Source organism: Anolis sagrei, chromosome 2, assembly GCF_037176765.1.
Source record: "Anolis sagrei isolate rAnoSag1 chromosome 2, rAnoSag1.mat, whole genome shotgun sequence".
Lineage (NCBI taxonomy): Eukaryota > Metazoa > Chordata > Lepidosauria > Squamata > Dactyloidae > Anolis > Anolis sagrei.
In genome coordinates, this window is record NC_090022.1 from 213680492 (window position 1) to 213698350 (window position 17859).

The following is a 17859-nucleotide window of genomic DNA, read 5'->3' on the forward strand; positions in this document are numbered from 1 at the left end:
AGAACTGACCACGGAACAACAGACTGGTTCAAGATTGGGAAAGGCGTACGGCAAGGCTGCATACTCTCACCCAACCTTTTTAACATGTATGCAGAACACATCATGCGATGTGCGGGGCTGGATGAATGCAAAGCTGGGGTGAAAATTGCTGGAAGAAACATTAACAACCTCAGATATGCAGATGACACCACTCTGATGGCCGAAAGCGAGGAGGAGCTGAGGAGCCTTCTAATCAAGGTGAAAGAAGAAAGCGCAAAAGCCGGGTTGCAGCTAAACGTCAAAAAAACCAAGATTATGGCAACAAGAATGATTGACAACTGGAAAATAGAGGGAGAAACCGTGGAGGCCGTGACAGACTTTATATTTCTAGGTGCAAAGATTACTGCAGACGCAGACTGTGGCCAGGAAATCAGAAGACGCTTACTTCTTGGGAGGAGAGCAATGTCCAGTCTCGATAAAATAGTGAAGAGTATAGACATCAGACTGGCAACCAAGATCCGCCTAGTCAAAGCCATGGTATTCCCTGTAGTCACCTACGGATGTGAGAGCTGGACCTTAGGGAAGGCTGAGCGAAGGAAGATAGATGCTTTTGAGCTGTGGTGCTGGAGGAAAGTGCTGAGAGTGCCTTGGACCGCGAGAAGATCCAACCAGTCCATCCTCCAGGAAATAAAGCCCGACTGCTCACTGGAGGGAAAGATACTAGAGACAAAGTTGAAGTACTTTGGCCACATCATGAGGAGACAGGAAAGCCTAGAGAAGACAATTATGCTGGAGAAAGTGGAAGGCAAAAGGAAGAGGGGCCGACCAAGGGCAAGATGGATGGATGGCATCCTTGAAGGGACTGGACTGACCTTGAGGGAGCTGGGGGTGGTAACGGCCGACAGGGAGCTCTGGCGTGGGCTGGTCCATGAGGTCACGAAGAGTCGGAGACGACTGAACGAATGAACAACAACACACATCTTGTCCCACCCTTTCCCCCCCCCCTTTTTTGTGTGTGTCAGGAGCGTCTTGAGAAACTGCAAGTCATTTCTGGTGTGAAAGAGTTGGCCATCTGCAAGGACATTGCCCAGGAGATGTTTTACCATTCTTGTGGGAAGCTTCTCTCATGTCCCCACATGGGGAGCTCATTTGTGCTCCCCCCGGATTCGAACCTCTGATCTGTCGGTCCTCAGTCCTGTCGGCACAAGGATTTAACCCATTGCGCCACCGGGGGCTCCAGCAATGTGATTTCATTTCTGTGTCAGGAGCGACTTAAGAAACTGCAAGTCGCTTCTGGTGTGAGAGAATTGGCTGTCTGCAAAGACGTTGCCCAGAGTCACCCAGATGTTTTGATGTTTTACAATCCTTGTGGGAGGCTTCTCTCATGTCCCCACATAGGGAGCTGGAGCTGACAGAGGGAGCTCATCTGTGCTCTCCCCGGATTCGAATTTGCAACCTATTGGTCTTCACAAGGGTTTAACCCATTGCACCACCGGGAACTCAACTATTCATAAATATAGTGAGTATACAAGTCTTGTCCCATGGGCCTAGTTTGGACGGGCCACTAAACAAATCCTGTTCTGAAGACTTATGACAGTACATCGCAGTATAATTCAAACCCATGGCCACTTCATTAAAAGCAATACGTCTGCCTGAGAGGAGAGGCAACCGAGGAAGAGGAGGAAATCAGACTACCATAGCAATTACCATTCTAATAATCTCAGCTCAGAATGAGATCAAAATACTGAATAGTTTGGTAGTAATGGTGGTAGCTGATTATTCTTGTGGCTATTTTAAAGCACATCCACATGGTTAAGCTGTAATATCCATAAGATAACTCAATTAAATATCACTTGCAAATGTTGGCATCTTTTCCCACTAGAGAAGAAATTGCCTCATTGGTTTTCTAAAAACCCAATCCCACACTAAAAGTTTTAAACTCAAAACATTGTTGTTGCGGTATGCCTTTAAATGATATTAGATACCCTAACATGAGCCTATCACAGAGTGTTCTGTGGCTGAGAATGTGTGACTTGGTTAGGGTCACTCAGTGAGTTTTATGGCTGAGCAAAGTTTTGAACCCTGATCTCCAGAGTCATATCATTACACCAAAAAGGCTCACATTGTTAAATCTTTAAAAATCCAATCCCACGCTGGTCTAAACTTGAAACACTCTTAGCTCCTATACACGCAGACATCTGTGGGACGTCTGAATGGAAGAAATAGGCAAGATGCTGTATATCTCACAAAATATTGCGTCCATATGCAACTCCGATATCACGTGAATATATGAAACCATTGATTATAACAAATCTTACTGAAATGAAGGACCTCTTACCAAAGAATACCTGGAGACCTAAAATATTTTTCTAGTTCTTTTGCCATTAAAAATAGACTCAAAAATAAAGGCTGAGAGTGAGGTATCTATTAAATGGCTTAACGTGTGGTTCTATCTGCCTTTTAAATTGCCTTGAACAGGCAGGATTATTTTAAATATATATGTGCTATTGTGATTTTTTAATGCTTATATAGTCTTGTTAATTTTATGTTTATGTTGTTTACTTTGTATGTATTGATGATGTTACTTGGAAACTGCTCTGAGTCCCCTCGGGGAGATAGAGCGGTATATAAATGAAGTTTTGTTGTTTTGTTGTAGAAAAAAAAAAATGGTTTTATCTGCCTAATGGAGCCCCCGGTGGTGCAATGGGTTAAACCCTTGTGCCGGCAGGACTGAAGATCGATAGGTCGGAGGTTTGAATCCGGGAAGAGCGCGACTGAGCTCCCTCTATCAGCTCCAGCTCTCCATGCGAGGTAAAACATCAAAACATCAGGGCGTCCCCTGGGCAACATCCTTGCAGATGGCCAATTATCTCACACCAAAAGCGACTTGTAGTTTCTGAAGTCAGTCCTGACATGACAAAAAAATCTGCCTAACATCTGAGTTCCTAACTCTATTTGTGGGAAGAACAGAACAGTACTCACAGACTACCATCTCCTCCTGTAACCCCAAGAGGGGATTCAACCCCACTTTTGGAGACAGGGCTACAGAACTCAGAAAGTACAAATTGGATCTATGTCATTCCAAGATCTTTCTTTTCCAGAATGTGTCCCTTTTCGCTTTGCATTCAGACGTCTCATCAAATGGGGTTCTCAGATACCCCTGGATATCCACACCACTCTGAAAACATCAGCCCAAGACCACCTTATTTGGCTTGCACCTGCAAGAGATAATGCTGGTCCGTTCCAACCTTCAGGATTTCAACCCAGTTGTCCTAGCAGAGAAACACACTCTCCTTAGCAGCTAAGTGAAGAAAAGCTAGACACTTGTAAATAAAGAGGCTTTTCTACAACTAACAACCAAGACCAAGTAGCAGCTCTAATTAAGATTCGGTGCAGGTTTGTATTGGACAAATATTTGAATTTTTCTCCTCTGTATGCATTCTGATTTGGTTACTTTCATATGTTTTTAACATGGCTCCCCAGGGTGTTTTCTACTTAGCCTCTACCCTGTTGGAGCTTGACCTCTGCTTTAATTGGCTTGACCTCATCAGAAGCTGATCTTTACTAGTCCAATATTATGATTGTATGAACCCAAAGTCATGGCTATTGCCTAATCTGACTGGGACAGATGAGACATAACTAGAAGCTTTTGCTGTTGGGCAGTCTGCATTGAAAGGGATGTCTTCTGCTGTTCGATATGGGAAGAGCATCCTCTGCAATATGCTAACAAGCAGAAGAGTCAGATGCAAACAACTGTAAGCTAAACTGGGACTTTAGAGGGTGTGCCTTCCTCCACCAAACCTCATAATTTGAGATTCATTCCCCGTCTTCTGAAGACATACAAGGAAGCCCAACCAATGAATACACAGAAGCAATATAAGAGCAGTGATGGAAGAGCCATTAGATAGGGTATTCCAGATACTACTACTAATAATAATGATGGTGATGATGATGATGATATTAATAATAATAATATATTTGTTTCTCATCTACCTCTCCCCAAAGCTCTAGGCAGAGTACAACATAGAGGTAAAAATACAATAGATAGGTTGTTAAAAATGAAACCATTTAAAACACACAGAATAAAAAAAAGATTAATCTGTTCATATTTGCACATTTTCGAACTGCTAGGTTGGAGCCCCCGGTGGCGCAGTGGGTTAAAGCACTGAGCTGCTGAGCTTGTTGATCGAAAGGTCACAGGTTCGATTCCAGGGAGCGGCGTGAGCTTCCACTGTCAGCCCTAGCTTCTGCCAACCTAGCAGTTCGAAAACATGCAAATGTGAGTAGATCAATAGGTACCGCTCCGGCGGGAAGGTAACGGCGCTCCATGCAGTCATGCCGGCCACATGACCTTGGAGGTGTCTACGGACAACGCTGGCTCTTCGGCTTAGAAATGGAGATGAGCACCACACCCCAGAGTCAGACATGACTGGACTTAATGTCAGGGGACTACCTACCTAGGTTGGTAGAAGCTGGGGCTAATATAGCGGGAGCTCACGTAGCGGGAGTTCAAAGCAGATATTGTGGGATTTTCTGCCATAGTATTGTGGGTTATATGGCTGTGTGGAAGGGCCCTTAGTTAGCTGATTCTGTATAAGGAAACCTCTTGTGTTTCTATGTGCACAGTACAAGTGGGGCATGCTTTAAACATGTGAGAAAATCTTGAATATATACAGTGAACAGGACAATAACAAGCCAATGAAGCCAGTTATTGGCACAAAGATTTTATCTGGGGAACGAATAATGTCACCAAAGACCATGAGCATAACAACCAATGGAGATGAAACGAATAAAAACTGGCTGGAGAAGATTAACTGAAGGTATTTAATGCCATTACACTTTTGAAGGTACTTGGGCCTTAGCTGGGTTAAGAGGCTTTCTGGGAGCTTCCTGTAAGTAGTTTCAGCTTCCAGATGGAAAGGCAGGATATAAATGCAATAAATAGATTTTTTTTAAAAAGCTGGAAAGTATCTAGGGTATGATGCTTCTCTTTGATGAAATTTTTAGGAGTGGCAGCTCCAAGCAAAATTAGGTATAAGAAATACATGAAAGCATACTGTTAGTGAATTATGATGTCATAAGTTAGGTATAGGACATTGTAACTGCTTTGCATTCTCTTCTGCAATCATGACACTATTGCCACAACTAAAATGACTCTGAAACCCATATTTAAAAGATAATTGGCAATTTAGAGATGAAGTCTCCTCTACCAGTAAGCTAAACATTGCAAAACTGGCACCAGGGCTGGGGAAAGGTTTGGAAGAAAGGGGCTGGTCATATGATCCGCTAGAACAGACCTCTATCATTCCAGATGACTGGCTTTTAAGGTGGGTTCCAAAGGTCAAACACACATGGCTGTGTGTTTGAGGCACAATCTCAAGCACTATTGAAATACAGAGTTCAACTAAATGACAATGTTCCAGTTCAGGGGTCCTCAAACTATGGCCTGGGGGCAGGATACGGCCCTCCAAGGTCATTTACCTGGCCCTCGCTCAGGGTCAACCTATGTCTGAAACAACTTGAAAGCACACAACAACAACAACAACAACAACAATCCTATCTCATCAGCCAAAAGCAGGCCCACACTTCCCACTGAAATACTAATACGTTTATATTTGTTAAAGTTGTTCTTCATTTTAATTGTTGTATTGTTTTAAAGTGTTTTTTGCACTACAACCGCCAGAATATCCATGGTGAGGTTGGCAGTAGTACTCTGGAAGTTGTAGTACAGAAAAGTAAGTTCCCCAGCTCTGAGTGAGTGACCTGTACTCCTGGATCACTTCCATAGAGATTGCCAATTGAGAATAACATGCTTCCTCCCCCCACAAGAAAGAGTTGGCTATCATCTTTTAATTATATGTAGCCAAACCACATCTTCGTTTTTTGCTTTTCCATATTAAAACATACCACACTTTTGGGATGACGAACCTAAGCCACCAGAGCAGAATGTCAATTTAACCTACTAAATCTAATTTCATTCCGCCTCAAGACATCCTAAAATTTGCTTCCCTTGTTGACACAAAAGTTGGTTCCAAGTGAACGAAGGGGGGAGAAGGATGATAGGAAACAAGAGACTAATCTCAGAGCACTTTGATAAGGTATCTTTTACAAATCACCTCTTTCCCCATGGCCACAAACAGACAACCAAATTCCAACTCTGAAACAAAAAATGATACGCCCACAAAAAAGGAAAACGTTTCCTATCAATAATTATTCTCAGATTTTATTTGTATTGTTTTGGTTCTCTTCTCCAGACGGCCAGCTTTCCTTGCCAAAACCTCTCTCCTAACAAAGTTGTTCCAGAATGCTCAGTTCAAAACCTTTACTCCATGTTCATGCCAAAGAGGAGGGGAGTTTCAAAAGATAAAGTTCCTGAGGCCACAAAACACTTTGTCCTTCTGTCTCCACCTTATTCTCCTCCCTTTCACTGCTCAACGCAGGCTGAATTCTAATCCTCTATTCCATTGTTTCATAAACACTAAACTGTTAATGGCAATTCCACTGATACTCATTTAGATTGGAAAGCCAAACAACAGCCGAACTACATAAGGAACAGTAAGCAAATCCCTAGTTTTTTTGTGGAGAAGCTCCCGCTTCCAAACTCTTTGTAAAAACAGTATTGGCGTTTTTCTTACCGAGAAATTCTCTGCTTTACTATACATTGTGAACTTAATTGTAAAGTACAGGCAATACCTGAGTCACAAACATGTCTTTGTTGCTGTTTATTCATTCATTCGCTTCCGACTCTTTGTGACCTCATGCACCAACCCACACCAGAGCTCCCTGTCCGCTGTGGCCACCCCCAGCTCCTTCAAGGCCAAGCCAGTCACTTCAAGGATACCATCCATCCATCTCGCCCTTGGTCGGCCCCTCTTCCTTTTTTCTTCCATTTTCCCCAACATCATTGTCTTCTCCAAGCTTTCCTGTCTTCTCATTATGTGGCCAATGAGGTCTCTTCCAATCATAGAGTTGGAAGAGACCTCATGGGCCATCCAGTCCAACCCCCTGCCAAGAAGCAGGAAAATTGCACTCAAAGGACCACCAACAGATGGCCATCCATCTGTTTAAAAACTTCCAAAGAAGGAGCCTCCACCACAGTCCGGGGCAGAGAGTTCCACTGCTGAACGGTGGATCGACATTTCTATATTATTACTATTTGAGGAGGTGGGCAGTTTGATACAGTTTTCTAATACAATAATAACTAGTGTGCATTGTCTTCTTTACTTTTGTGAAAAACAGACAATTGCATACATTCTGTACCTCTTTGGAGAGCTTGGTTATTTCGTACTTAATAGCCCTTTGGCTTTCTCTCTTGAAATCCCTTTTTTCTATATGCAGCAGAAATCAACAAGAGAGGGTGCTGTGCAGTGCAAAATAATTTAATTACAAGATCCCAAAAACAAATCTCAAGAGAATTCAGAAGAAAGGGATCACCCAAAATATAAAGTGTTTTGTTTTGTTTTGAAGGATTAGATACTTTGCCCTTCCTGCACTTCCTTACATTGGCTTATGTACACTACATGACAGACAACGAAGAGGGAGAGGTCACTTCTGCATACCACTTGTGGTGGAATTTATGTTGCCATGGATGTAATGATTACCCCCTCGGCTGACTTCAAAGTAACACTGCAAAGAGTGATGTGTTATACTTGGTGTCCTACATAACCTTTGTTGAATAGATGACCTTTACGTAGCTGAAGGTTGCCTCCGAATTTGGCTCACTTCAGTCCAAAACATCTGTTCCCCTTGTAGGCATACTGTAAGGACTTCTTTCTCAGTTGGATTGAGAACACAGCCAGAGAGCCCTTTCTTGACCGATCGCATACAGCCCAACACTTGTAAATCAAAAGTTGGGGCTGACAACAGCAGGTCCGCATCCGGTCACCCTGTCTCAGCTAGCGAGGCCACTCGACTGCTGTGAGAACCGCTCTTATCATGTCATCAAATCAAAGCATGTTGAGAAGAGGGAATGCAAGAGGCATCTGCAGAATTCCCACAATGGAGTGACTTTGGAACATTGACAGATGCATCTGTCATTTCATACCTTCAACTAACCTGCTGTCCGCTGGCCTGACACAGTAAAGCTGTCCAAGACTAACTCCAGCTCTTTCATGTTGTTTTCACACGTCTCTGTTAGGAAGACCTGGTGTTTCTTGGCCTTTGTGAGAAGGGGTGGGGAAGAAGGTAAAAAATACAGACATTAAAGGCATTAAGTAAAAAGGAAGGGCATCTCACAATCAAAGAACAACTGAGCAGCATAAAAATCAAAAGACAGAAAACAGACACAAGAAAGTGAAATGGAGCTCCCTAACGAAACTGGCTCGATTGCCTGGAACATTTGCTGCGGTTTCTAGAAGAAAAGGAAGCAGGCCATAAACCAAATGTCACTGTTGTGTGTTTCAGGTTACTGGGGTTAACTCCCACACACTCACACACAAAAGGAAGTAGTGCCCAAATAACCCATTTATAAACAAGCTATACGTCTTATGTGGAAACCATTTGTAAGAGAAAGGTTTCTCTCCCATAAAGCTCATTCTTGAAGGATTTCTTTGCAACACTCAAAGCATATTGGAAAAACGGTTCTCCTTAGTCTTACATATCAAATTGCTTTTACCAAGGTTAGTGCTCCTGAGTTGCACTTTCTTTCTTGTCTAATGCACTGTCAAGGGCAAAAGCCATTTGAATTGGGGTGCAGTCGGAAAAAGGGAGGACACAGTGGTATAATGATTAGAGCACTGGAATAAGATCCCACTGAACAGGATTCAAATCTCTGCTCAGCCACAGAAATCCCCTTGGTAACCAAATTACAATCTCTCAGCCTCAGAGAAAAGCAAAGTAAAGCAAATGCACACATGTTCCCAATCCCTTGCCACTGTCATGACAACATACAGAGAGAAGCCAAATTAAATTTACACATATATCTCAAACCATCTGATAAATTCACTTTGGATTCAAATGTCCAACAGCTGCTCCAGTTTGAATGGAAGCTCTTCCAGTACTTATGCCTAATTCAGTACCAACTTAGAGCAGCTTCAAGACATGCAGCTTGTTAAACTCAGAATCCCAGATCCGTAGACTAATCTTTTACCACCCTACGCAAACTGCAATGTAGAAAAAGAATAAAGAAGTGGGGAAGGGAACCCCTGGACCTCCCATTGCTTATTTATTTATTTACAGTATTTATATTCTGCCCTTCTCCCCCGAAGAAGACTCAGGGTGGATCACAGAACACATACATGACAAACATTCAATGCCATTATACAGACAGGGCAGACAATAGATAGAGGTATTGTGCTGGCTTCGACGTCCTCAAGGTTCTGCTCGATTCTGGCCACAGGAGGGTGCTGTCGCACCATCCTCTATGACAAAGAGCCTTAATCACAGATTTCCTCCTTCCTTTGATAGCCAGCAATATTCTGGTATTTCTTTATGGTGCCGTAAAATACCTCCCTGCTTAAGCTGTGCCTAATTTCTCTACTCACAGCACACAGCTGTTTTCGAACTGCTAAGGTAGGCAGTAAGCTGGGCTGAAGGTCGGGTTCTAACCCTGACCTGGCCTTCAAACTGCCAAACTTCCGATTGGTAAGATGTATTCCTCCTGATCGTCTGCTCATTGGAGGGAAGAATATTAGAGACAAAGTTGAAGTAGTTTGGCCACAACATGAGGAGACAGGAAAGCTTACAGAAGACAATGATGCTGGGGGAAATGGAAGGAAAAAGGAAGAGGGGCCAACCAAGGGCAAGATGGATATATGGCATCCTTGAAGTGACTGGCTTGACTCTAAAGGAGCTGGGGGAGGTGACAGCTGACAGGGAGCTCTGGCGTGGGCTGGTCCATGAGGTCACAAAGAGTCAGAAATGACTGAACGATTGAACAACAACAATTCCTCCTGGTGATTAACCAGCTGTGCTAAAGCCCAGCCCTCCATCTCCTCCATCTGTCTCAATTTGGGAGCAACCATCTCAATTAATGATCTGCCACCCTATTTTTTCAACTGCTCTTAAAATGCCCTGGTTTCTCTCTCTTCATCCCACTTCGTTTCTTTGTCCTTAGTTTATTCAAGTGATACAAAGTGAGGTGAAAATAGTGGCTTGTGCTCTGTTAACTCAATGGAAGAAAGAAAAAGAAAACACTGGATCTTGCCCTTCCCTGCAGACTTAGGCAAAGAAAACAGCTGCAGCCTTTCCTAGCTTCTATGTTCTTCTTATTTAATAAATTCTGCCATTTAGATCATACCTTTGCCATCTTGACCATATTTCATCTGTGAAATGTTGAAACGTATGACGAGGGGGGTTTTTTTAGCACTAAATGGGTCGGGTTCTGATTGTGTTCTAAACTTTTGTGTGCCAGGTTCCTCTTGTGCTTATGAAGTCTGCCAAGAAGATGAAGAAAATGTTTTTCCCCCTACTTTTGGAATATCTTTCTTCCTCCAAAATGGAGCTCTATTATGAGCTGGCAGTGTATCAAGAGTGCCCAGGAAACAAGCAACATATGTGAATCTCTGCTGTGTTCCCCACCATTCTGCTTAAATATTTTTTCAATATGCTCTCCTATTTTAATTTTAATTATATGTTCTGTATATCCACTAATATATTATTCATATACATTTCAGTGTTTGATCCCCAGTAGCATTTACATGGGCTTCCCTGTGTGATGGTTAGTACTATCCTTCACAAAGAATTTCCATTGCCAATGGAATTCTCCTGCCAGGGTTTTCATTTCTAAAACATCAATATTCCAAAAAGAATTATTAAGATGCCTGTTGTTCTTACAGGATATAAATAGACAAGAGGGATGAGCTGCACGCAATTATATCAATACTACTTTGTCAGGCTTGGAAAAGGATGTAAAACAATGTCACACCAATAAGATAAATATTTCCATGCATTTGTAGTAGACACTCAAAACTGCAGTAAAATCTCTTTCCATGCAAAAGATGCATTCACACTGCTCCAGAGTCCAAGTGGAGTAGTTTTATCTCTCTTTTAGATGTTTTACTTCCAGTTCAAAACAAGTCAGTATATTTATGTCCTTACAGGTCTTTACTTTTGGCCATTTCTAAGTTAAATCTACCCCTTTTGATTTTCCATTTCCAGTCAAGTTCCAAAACATTACCCACTTACATACAGCATGGTCCATCTACCATAATTTCCTACAAATTGCTCCTGTTTCTTGGGTTTCCCTCTCTCCCTGTTAAATCATTGTCCTTGTATTGTTTTGCTTAGGAAGGGTGGCTTTTTTAAAAGTAGATGAGCACTAGGTCAGATTTTAAAAAACTTTTTCCATTCAAACCTTCTGCCCAATACATTTTTACTGTCTAAACAGGCTGACTTTCCTTTTGATGAAGTACAGCTGAAGCATCTTCTGCTGAATACATTGTAAACCAGTGGTTCCCAAATTTTTTTGACCAGGGACCACTCTGACCAGGGCCCACTTTCCAACATTAGTACCAAAAGGGTTATGAATCAGTTTTTGATCAACTTTAGTTTGGTTATTTGGGGTGCTGATTCAGAAAATTCCATTGGATAGACCACATGCTCTAGTTTCCGATCCAGAACATATGCCACCCAGTAGTCACCACCTGCTTGCAAATGCAATTTTCTGAATCAGCACCCCAAATGACCCAGGAACAGACCTAAAAACAAAGACACCAAGAAAAAAATTGGTTGGGCAACGGTGCTGGCCTCCTTCCTTCCTTCTCTCCCTTTCTTTCTCTCTTTCGCTCTCCTCCAACAACGGCATGCACCCCCAGCTGCGGACCTTATGTTAGGTCTCATGGCCTACTAGTGGGCCATGGCCCACAGGTTGGGAACCATTGCTGTAAACCCTGTACAACAGATTCATATAGATGTCTACAACAACCACTAGGTGAGCTTCAGAAACCCTTTACTGCTGCCCATTTTTGAGACCCCAACATTGATTGATTGACTGATTGATTGAAGTCAGGACCCATAATTGAAGAAGCAGTGCTCTAGGAAATGGCATTGCCCACATGTCAAGCTTCACCTTCCCTGTTGGCTTTAAAAAGAGGGCAGATATATATTGTCTTAGGTCAGAGAAGAACTATGGCCCAGTGGTTGAGTACATGGGTTACATGCAGGTCCCATCCCTTCTGTGTTCAGTGATATGTGCAATTTCAAGCATTACATGTCTAGTGTGTATGCATTTAAATATGCATACATACAAATATAAACATACATGCAGTTTTCATCAGACCTGAATCTCAAACGGATGCAGATACTCGCATAAAAGATAAATATTTATTAGAATGATGACTAATCACTACCACTGCCTCCAAAAAAGAAATATTTGAACATTGTGTTTAGACAGAAGTGTAGAATTATAGAATTAGAAGGGATTCTACAAGACCATCAAGTGCAGAAAATCCAGCTGAAGTATCAGAACAAGTAGCTGTCCAGAGAAAGAGAACTCACCACCTCTTTTACTATTAACAAGTTCCTTCTAAGGTTCAATCAAAATCTACCCTCCTGATGTTTCAGCTTCCACTATATTCAGCTGCTTTGAATAAGACCGTGACCAGAATCCTGCTGAAGTCAGTATGTCAGCATAGGAAAAGGCAGCAGGGATTAAAAGGCCACGAGTGCTTCAACCATCAAGGAAGTCGGGCACACAAGATCGTTTGTAGCCAGCAGATTTTGTCTGCCTTCTACAACTACAGGTGCAAAGCTTAAAATGCAGCCACTAGTATACCGTAGTATACCGACAAGGTTCTGATCATTTATTCTGTGGAATTAGGGGTGGGGGAAACAGAAACGGAAACATCTTGCCACAACATTCAAATATGTCTGGTTTATTAAACAAAATTATTCCTACTCAGATAAATATAATCTGAATAATATAGAATGTCTAGTTATAGTCTCCTTCTTCCATTCTTGTTGGAGGGCATTTTCACATCTTATATTGGCTGTATTAATGGGAAATCGTTGTATGAGCAAGCACCTTTACAGCTTGAACACAAGAGAATCACATTGCTACTTACTGATTTTTGCTTAAAATATACAGTGATATCTTGACATACGAGTTTCATTTGTTCTGTGACCAAGCTTGTAACTCAGTTTGCTCATATGTCAAAGCAAATTTCCCCATTAATCTATTACGCTCTTCCAGAGCTTGGTAATAAAACAAATTAAACCCATTTGCCCCACAGGTTTCAGGGGCTTCACCCAGCGCGGTTGCACTCCACGCCAGGAGAGCCCTCTGACTTTAAACACCACACAGCTGAGTAAAAATGCAAGCAGTTTATTGAAGATAATTAAAAAGCAGTAGCAGTAAAAAACACTCCATAAAAATAGGTAAATCCAATTAGGTAGAAAAATAAGCAGAAACAAATAGTCCACGAAATAAGTCCATCAGAGTTCATGAAAAGCAAATACAGAAACTTCCAAGGAAAAACTCCAAAACTTGACTCATGATAGCACTTAATACATGAATCTATCCAAGGCAAAGCTTCCAAGGACCAGAAAGTGTCTTAACTCAATTCCAACATTGCTTCATCTGACTATAGAGTCTGTACTTGGCACTTTTATCCCTTAATCTACTCTATGTCCCAAACGGCCTTGACTCTGTTATCTATCTCTCTCTCAGTCTGGCAGAGCGCCGGACAGATTGGTTTGTTTGCCTTTGCTGACTGAAAATATGCCTTCTATCTACTGGCTCATAAATTTCTGCAGCTGGCCCAGGTGCTGAGCTTTTCTCAGGCTCAAAATCCTGGTAATTATCTGGTAGCAATTCAGGCCCTCTTCCAGGGACCATACCACCATCCCCAAACCCTTCAGGAACATTCTCATCAGAAAATACACTTTGAACAGGAATCCCATTGTCGTTCTCTGCATCTAGAGCAATCTCATCATTAGAAATATCATTAGATACATGACCCTCAGAAACATCATTGTTATTCCCAACATCCAGAGTACCCTGATCATTTGACACAGGTTGAACGAAAACAAATGCAAGTCCTTTCTTCTTCCTTCCCTGTGTGGCTCCCTCTCAGCCTCCTCACCACTATCCGCCCTTCAGGGGCTCTCTCTCGACCTCCCCACTACCGTCTGCAACAAGGCCCCTCTCTTCCTGAGCAGTTCGTAAGTCAAAAAGCTCGTATGTAGGGATGCTCGTAAGTCAAAGTTCCACTGCACTTTGTTGATCTGTCTGTCTTCTATGCTTCCCGACCTTCGGCCTTCTAGTGTTGCAGACTTCTGCTTCCAGAATTCCTGACCATTGGCCAAGCTAACTAGGCTTCTGGGAGTTAAAGTTCCAAATACTGGGAAGACCAAAGGCTGGGAATTACTGCTCTAAAATGAACTGCAGTATGCAAAGAATAGAAAGTCTAGAAATGCTGAGTTATATCTGCCTAGCCACCAAGTCAGTTCTGCAGCCAAACTAAACATAAGAATGCCTGTAGGGTTGGCTTGTATAGAAACTTAAGAAAACAGTCTGGAAACATCCTCACTCTAAGACAGAAAAGATGTTTAAAATGCACTGGGGTTGTTTTTCAATCCTGTGTCCATTCGGGTTGTAATTTTTTTTATTTCATTCACACAAGAGCAATACATACCAAAAGGTCTCTCTCTGATACGAAAAGCTTTGATAGCAGAGCACCTGATGAACCAACCTGGACACAGCATATTATTTGAGAACACAGAAATGCTGGACCACACCAACAACCATCATGTCAAACTACACAGAGAGGCCACTGAAATCCATAAGCATGTGGACAATTTCAACAGAAAGGAGGAAACCATGAAAATGAACAAAATCTGGCTACCACTATTAAAAAAAACCTCTAAAATTACAACAGCAAAACAACAGAGATCAGGGACAGCTAATCACCTCTCAACAAAAGATTGCCCAAGGCACTAACAAGCCACAGCAAAAAACTGCCAGGCCATCAAATGCTAATCAAGTTGGTCAATGGAAACATTCACACCTCGCTCCAACAGACAAGAGTTCTTTGTCCCGCCCCGGTCATTCCACAGATATATAAACCCAATTTCCCTAGTTCCAACAGACCTCACTACCTCTGAGGATGCTTGCCATAGATGCAGGCGAAACATCAGGAGAGAGTGCCTCTAGAACATGGCCATATAGCCGAAAAAATCTACAACAACCCAAAGCTTTAATGGTTTCTGCACTTTTTTGAATGAACAAAAATGAATAAAAGGAAAGGTGGGACAGAAACCACATCAGTATTTTGGTGCAAACCCCCCACCCCACCCCAGGCCTAAAAAAAATGTGATGAGGTTAACCATTTTTTCAAAAGGACACCTCAACATTTTGCTGCATTTTTTAATATCCCTCATTCCCATCAGCCTGTTTCTCAGAAGCTCATCTTTTGTATGAAAGGTAAGCATTCCTGACATTTCCTTGGACAAATCCCTCATTCCTGCATCACAAAAGTTGTTAAAAATTGTGCAGCTGAATTCATTGGCACAAAGTATGCAATACAATTTGATTTTCCAAAAAGAACCCTTGAGCTCACTTCAGAGCGTGAATTGTTATATGTCTGAGGGTTTTGCCAGAGGTTGAAATGGAGTTAATCACCTCTAGAAATATCTGGGGAATCAGCAATCATGTAAACAAGAACAAGCATGTTGTCTCTGATGGGTGAATGAGCAAATGGCCCAGCGAGTGACCTGTGAATAACCCAAGATAGTCATCAGCAAAAGCATGGCTGGAATTTTCAGGAATTCCTCCTTTGTAGAGATAAGGAGGTGTGCCTCTGAAATGATCCTACACAGGTTTATCCTGTAGTAAATCAGACTAGAACAGAGCCAACATGGTTAACTGATTAGTATACCACATTTGTAACACGGGAATTGAGGTTCAAATCTCCAGTCAACTATGGTGTTCACTAAATGGCGTGGCCAATTGAACTTCCTCAGACCACCTTATCCCACAATGCAATTCTGAAGATAAAATAGGAGAGGGAGAAACCATTCAAGCCACCCTGAGTTTTTGAAGAATTGGATAAAAATGGAAATACAAGGTTCAAATCTCCAGTCAACTACTGTGTTCAAACTACTGTGTTCAATGAACTTTTCTTTCATGCAAGCTTTTGTGTGACTTCAAGTCATTTCCCATTTTTGATAACCTTATCAGGGGATTTCTTGGCAGGATTTCTTGAAAAGGGGATTGCCTTTATCTGAGGCTGAGAAACTGTGACTTACTCAAGGTCACCAATGAGTTCTTTGGCTGAGTGGAAATTTAAACCCCAGCTTTCAGCATTGTAGTCCATACTATATCATTAAACAAACTGTATAACAGTGGAAGAAGCCTTCTTATTATATACATTTGTGCAGATCTTGATATTAAAAAAGTAATAAGAGTATTGGTCTAAAGCAGTGGTTCCCAACCTGTGGTCTATGGACCACAAGTGGTCCGCAAGAACTAAAATATGGTCCGCAGCCTCACTGTTACTTCACCGTTGCAATGAGAGCAACTGGTTTTGCAAAACCCTCATACGACACTGTTGCTACACCATTACTACACTGTTTGTCTTACAAAACCCTCTTATAGTGCTGAGGCAAATTAAATACGGTTTTCTGTAGGCAAGCAGATGGTGGCTACTAGATGGCATATGCTCTATATCAGAAACTAAAATCTATGTGGTCTATCAAATGCAATTTTCTGAATCAGCACCCCAAATAACCAAACCAAATCTAAAGTTGGCCAAAAACTGATATGTAACCCTTTTGGTACTAATGCTGGAGAGTGGTCCTTGATCAAATGGTCCCTGGTCCAAAAAAAAAAAAGGTTGGGAACCACTACAATAGAACAATGTATGCCAACAGAACAATTGATTCTTTTTCCATTTAAACTAGCAAGATTTTGGTGAAAATAAAACACACACAAAACACTCTGCTAAATATGGGTGTTTCCAAATTGAGATTCAGAAAGTCTTTACAGGGGGACTAACATAGATTGATGCCAAACTGATGCATTTGTTTGAAATTCTGATTGTAAAGCAGCTCATGGCTTGTACCTAACTACTTTCATAAACCAGTAACCAAACAAAAAACCGAGTTCTCAACATGAACCACCTGAATGCAGCTTTGGGCCATGCACAACTGTGTAGTAATAGACGGTTTGTCACAAGATTGGACACAATAAACTATTGCATATTAAGTTGCACTGAGCACAAAACATAGTCATTTCGAACAGAATTTTGAAAACACACCTTTTGAATTTGCTGAATCTCAGCACCCCAAATAACCAAACCAAAACTGGGTTGTTGTAAGCATCCTCAGAGGTAGTGACCAAAAACTGTTTCGTAACCCTTTTGGTACTAATGTTGGAGAATAGTCCATCGTCAAAGTGGTCCCTGGTCAAAATGGTCCCTGGTCAAATGGATCCTGGTCAAAGAAAGGTTGCGAACCACTGGTCTAAAGCATCCCTTTCATTTCTATATCCAATTTACACTAGACCTTCACCCTTCGTTGTGATAGATTACATCATGCATTAATAATAGATTACATAATACAGCACTGTATCGGTACAGCTCTTGATATATCCTATATGTGTGTCAACAAACTGAGATCGATGCTTCATGTGGTTTTTAAAATTGGTATACAATACACAGATCCACTCAGCTTCCCCCATTCCCTCTTTGCTAAATATAAACCACCATGATTCATAATTGGGTGGCGTTCTGTAGTTTTGATGTTTCAACTTCCAAAACCCATGCTGTAAAGAGAAATCCCACTAATGTCCTTCCACCAGGGTATTAGTGCGAAAATTAAATGAATAAATAATTTTAAAGGCCATTTATGCCAAATCTTATCTGCTCTTGGAAGCTAAGCAGGATCAGCCTGGATAATACTGGGATGGAAAACAGCAAATAAAAAGCAAGTCAGCAGGCTACA

At 41.8% G+C, this 17859-nt stretch overlaps 1 protein-coding gene across 3 annotated transcripts in view; it reads right to left on the reverse strand.

Annotated features, from left to right (window-relative positions):
* CCDC171 (coiled-coil domain containing 171) overlaps positions 1–17859 on the reverse strand; it is a 217845-nt gene that overhangs the window by 153984 nt on the left and 46002 nt on the right. For all 3 annotated transcript variants that reach the window (XM_067464374.1, XM_060762416.2, XM_060762417.2), the window contains one exon: positions 8035–8137. In XM_067464374.1, coding sequence (XP_067320475.1) covers positions 8035–8137 — 103 coding nt within the window. The remainder of the gene's footprint in view (positions 1–8034; positions 8138–17859) is intronic.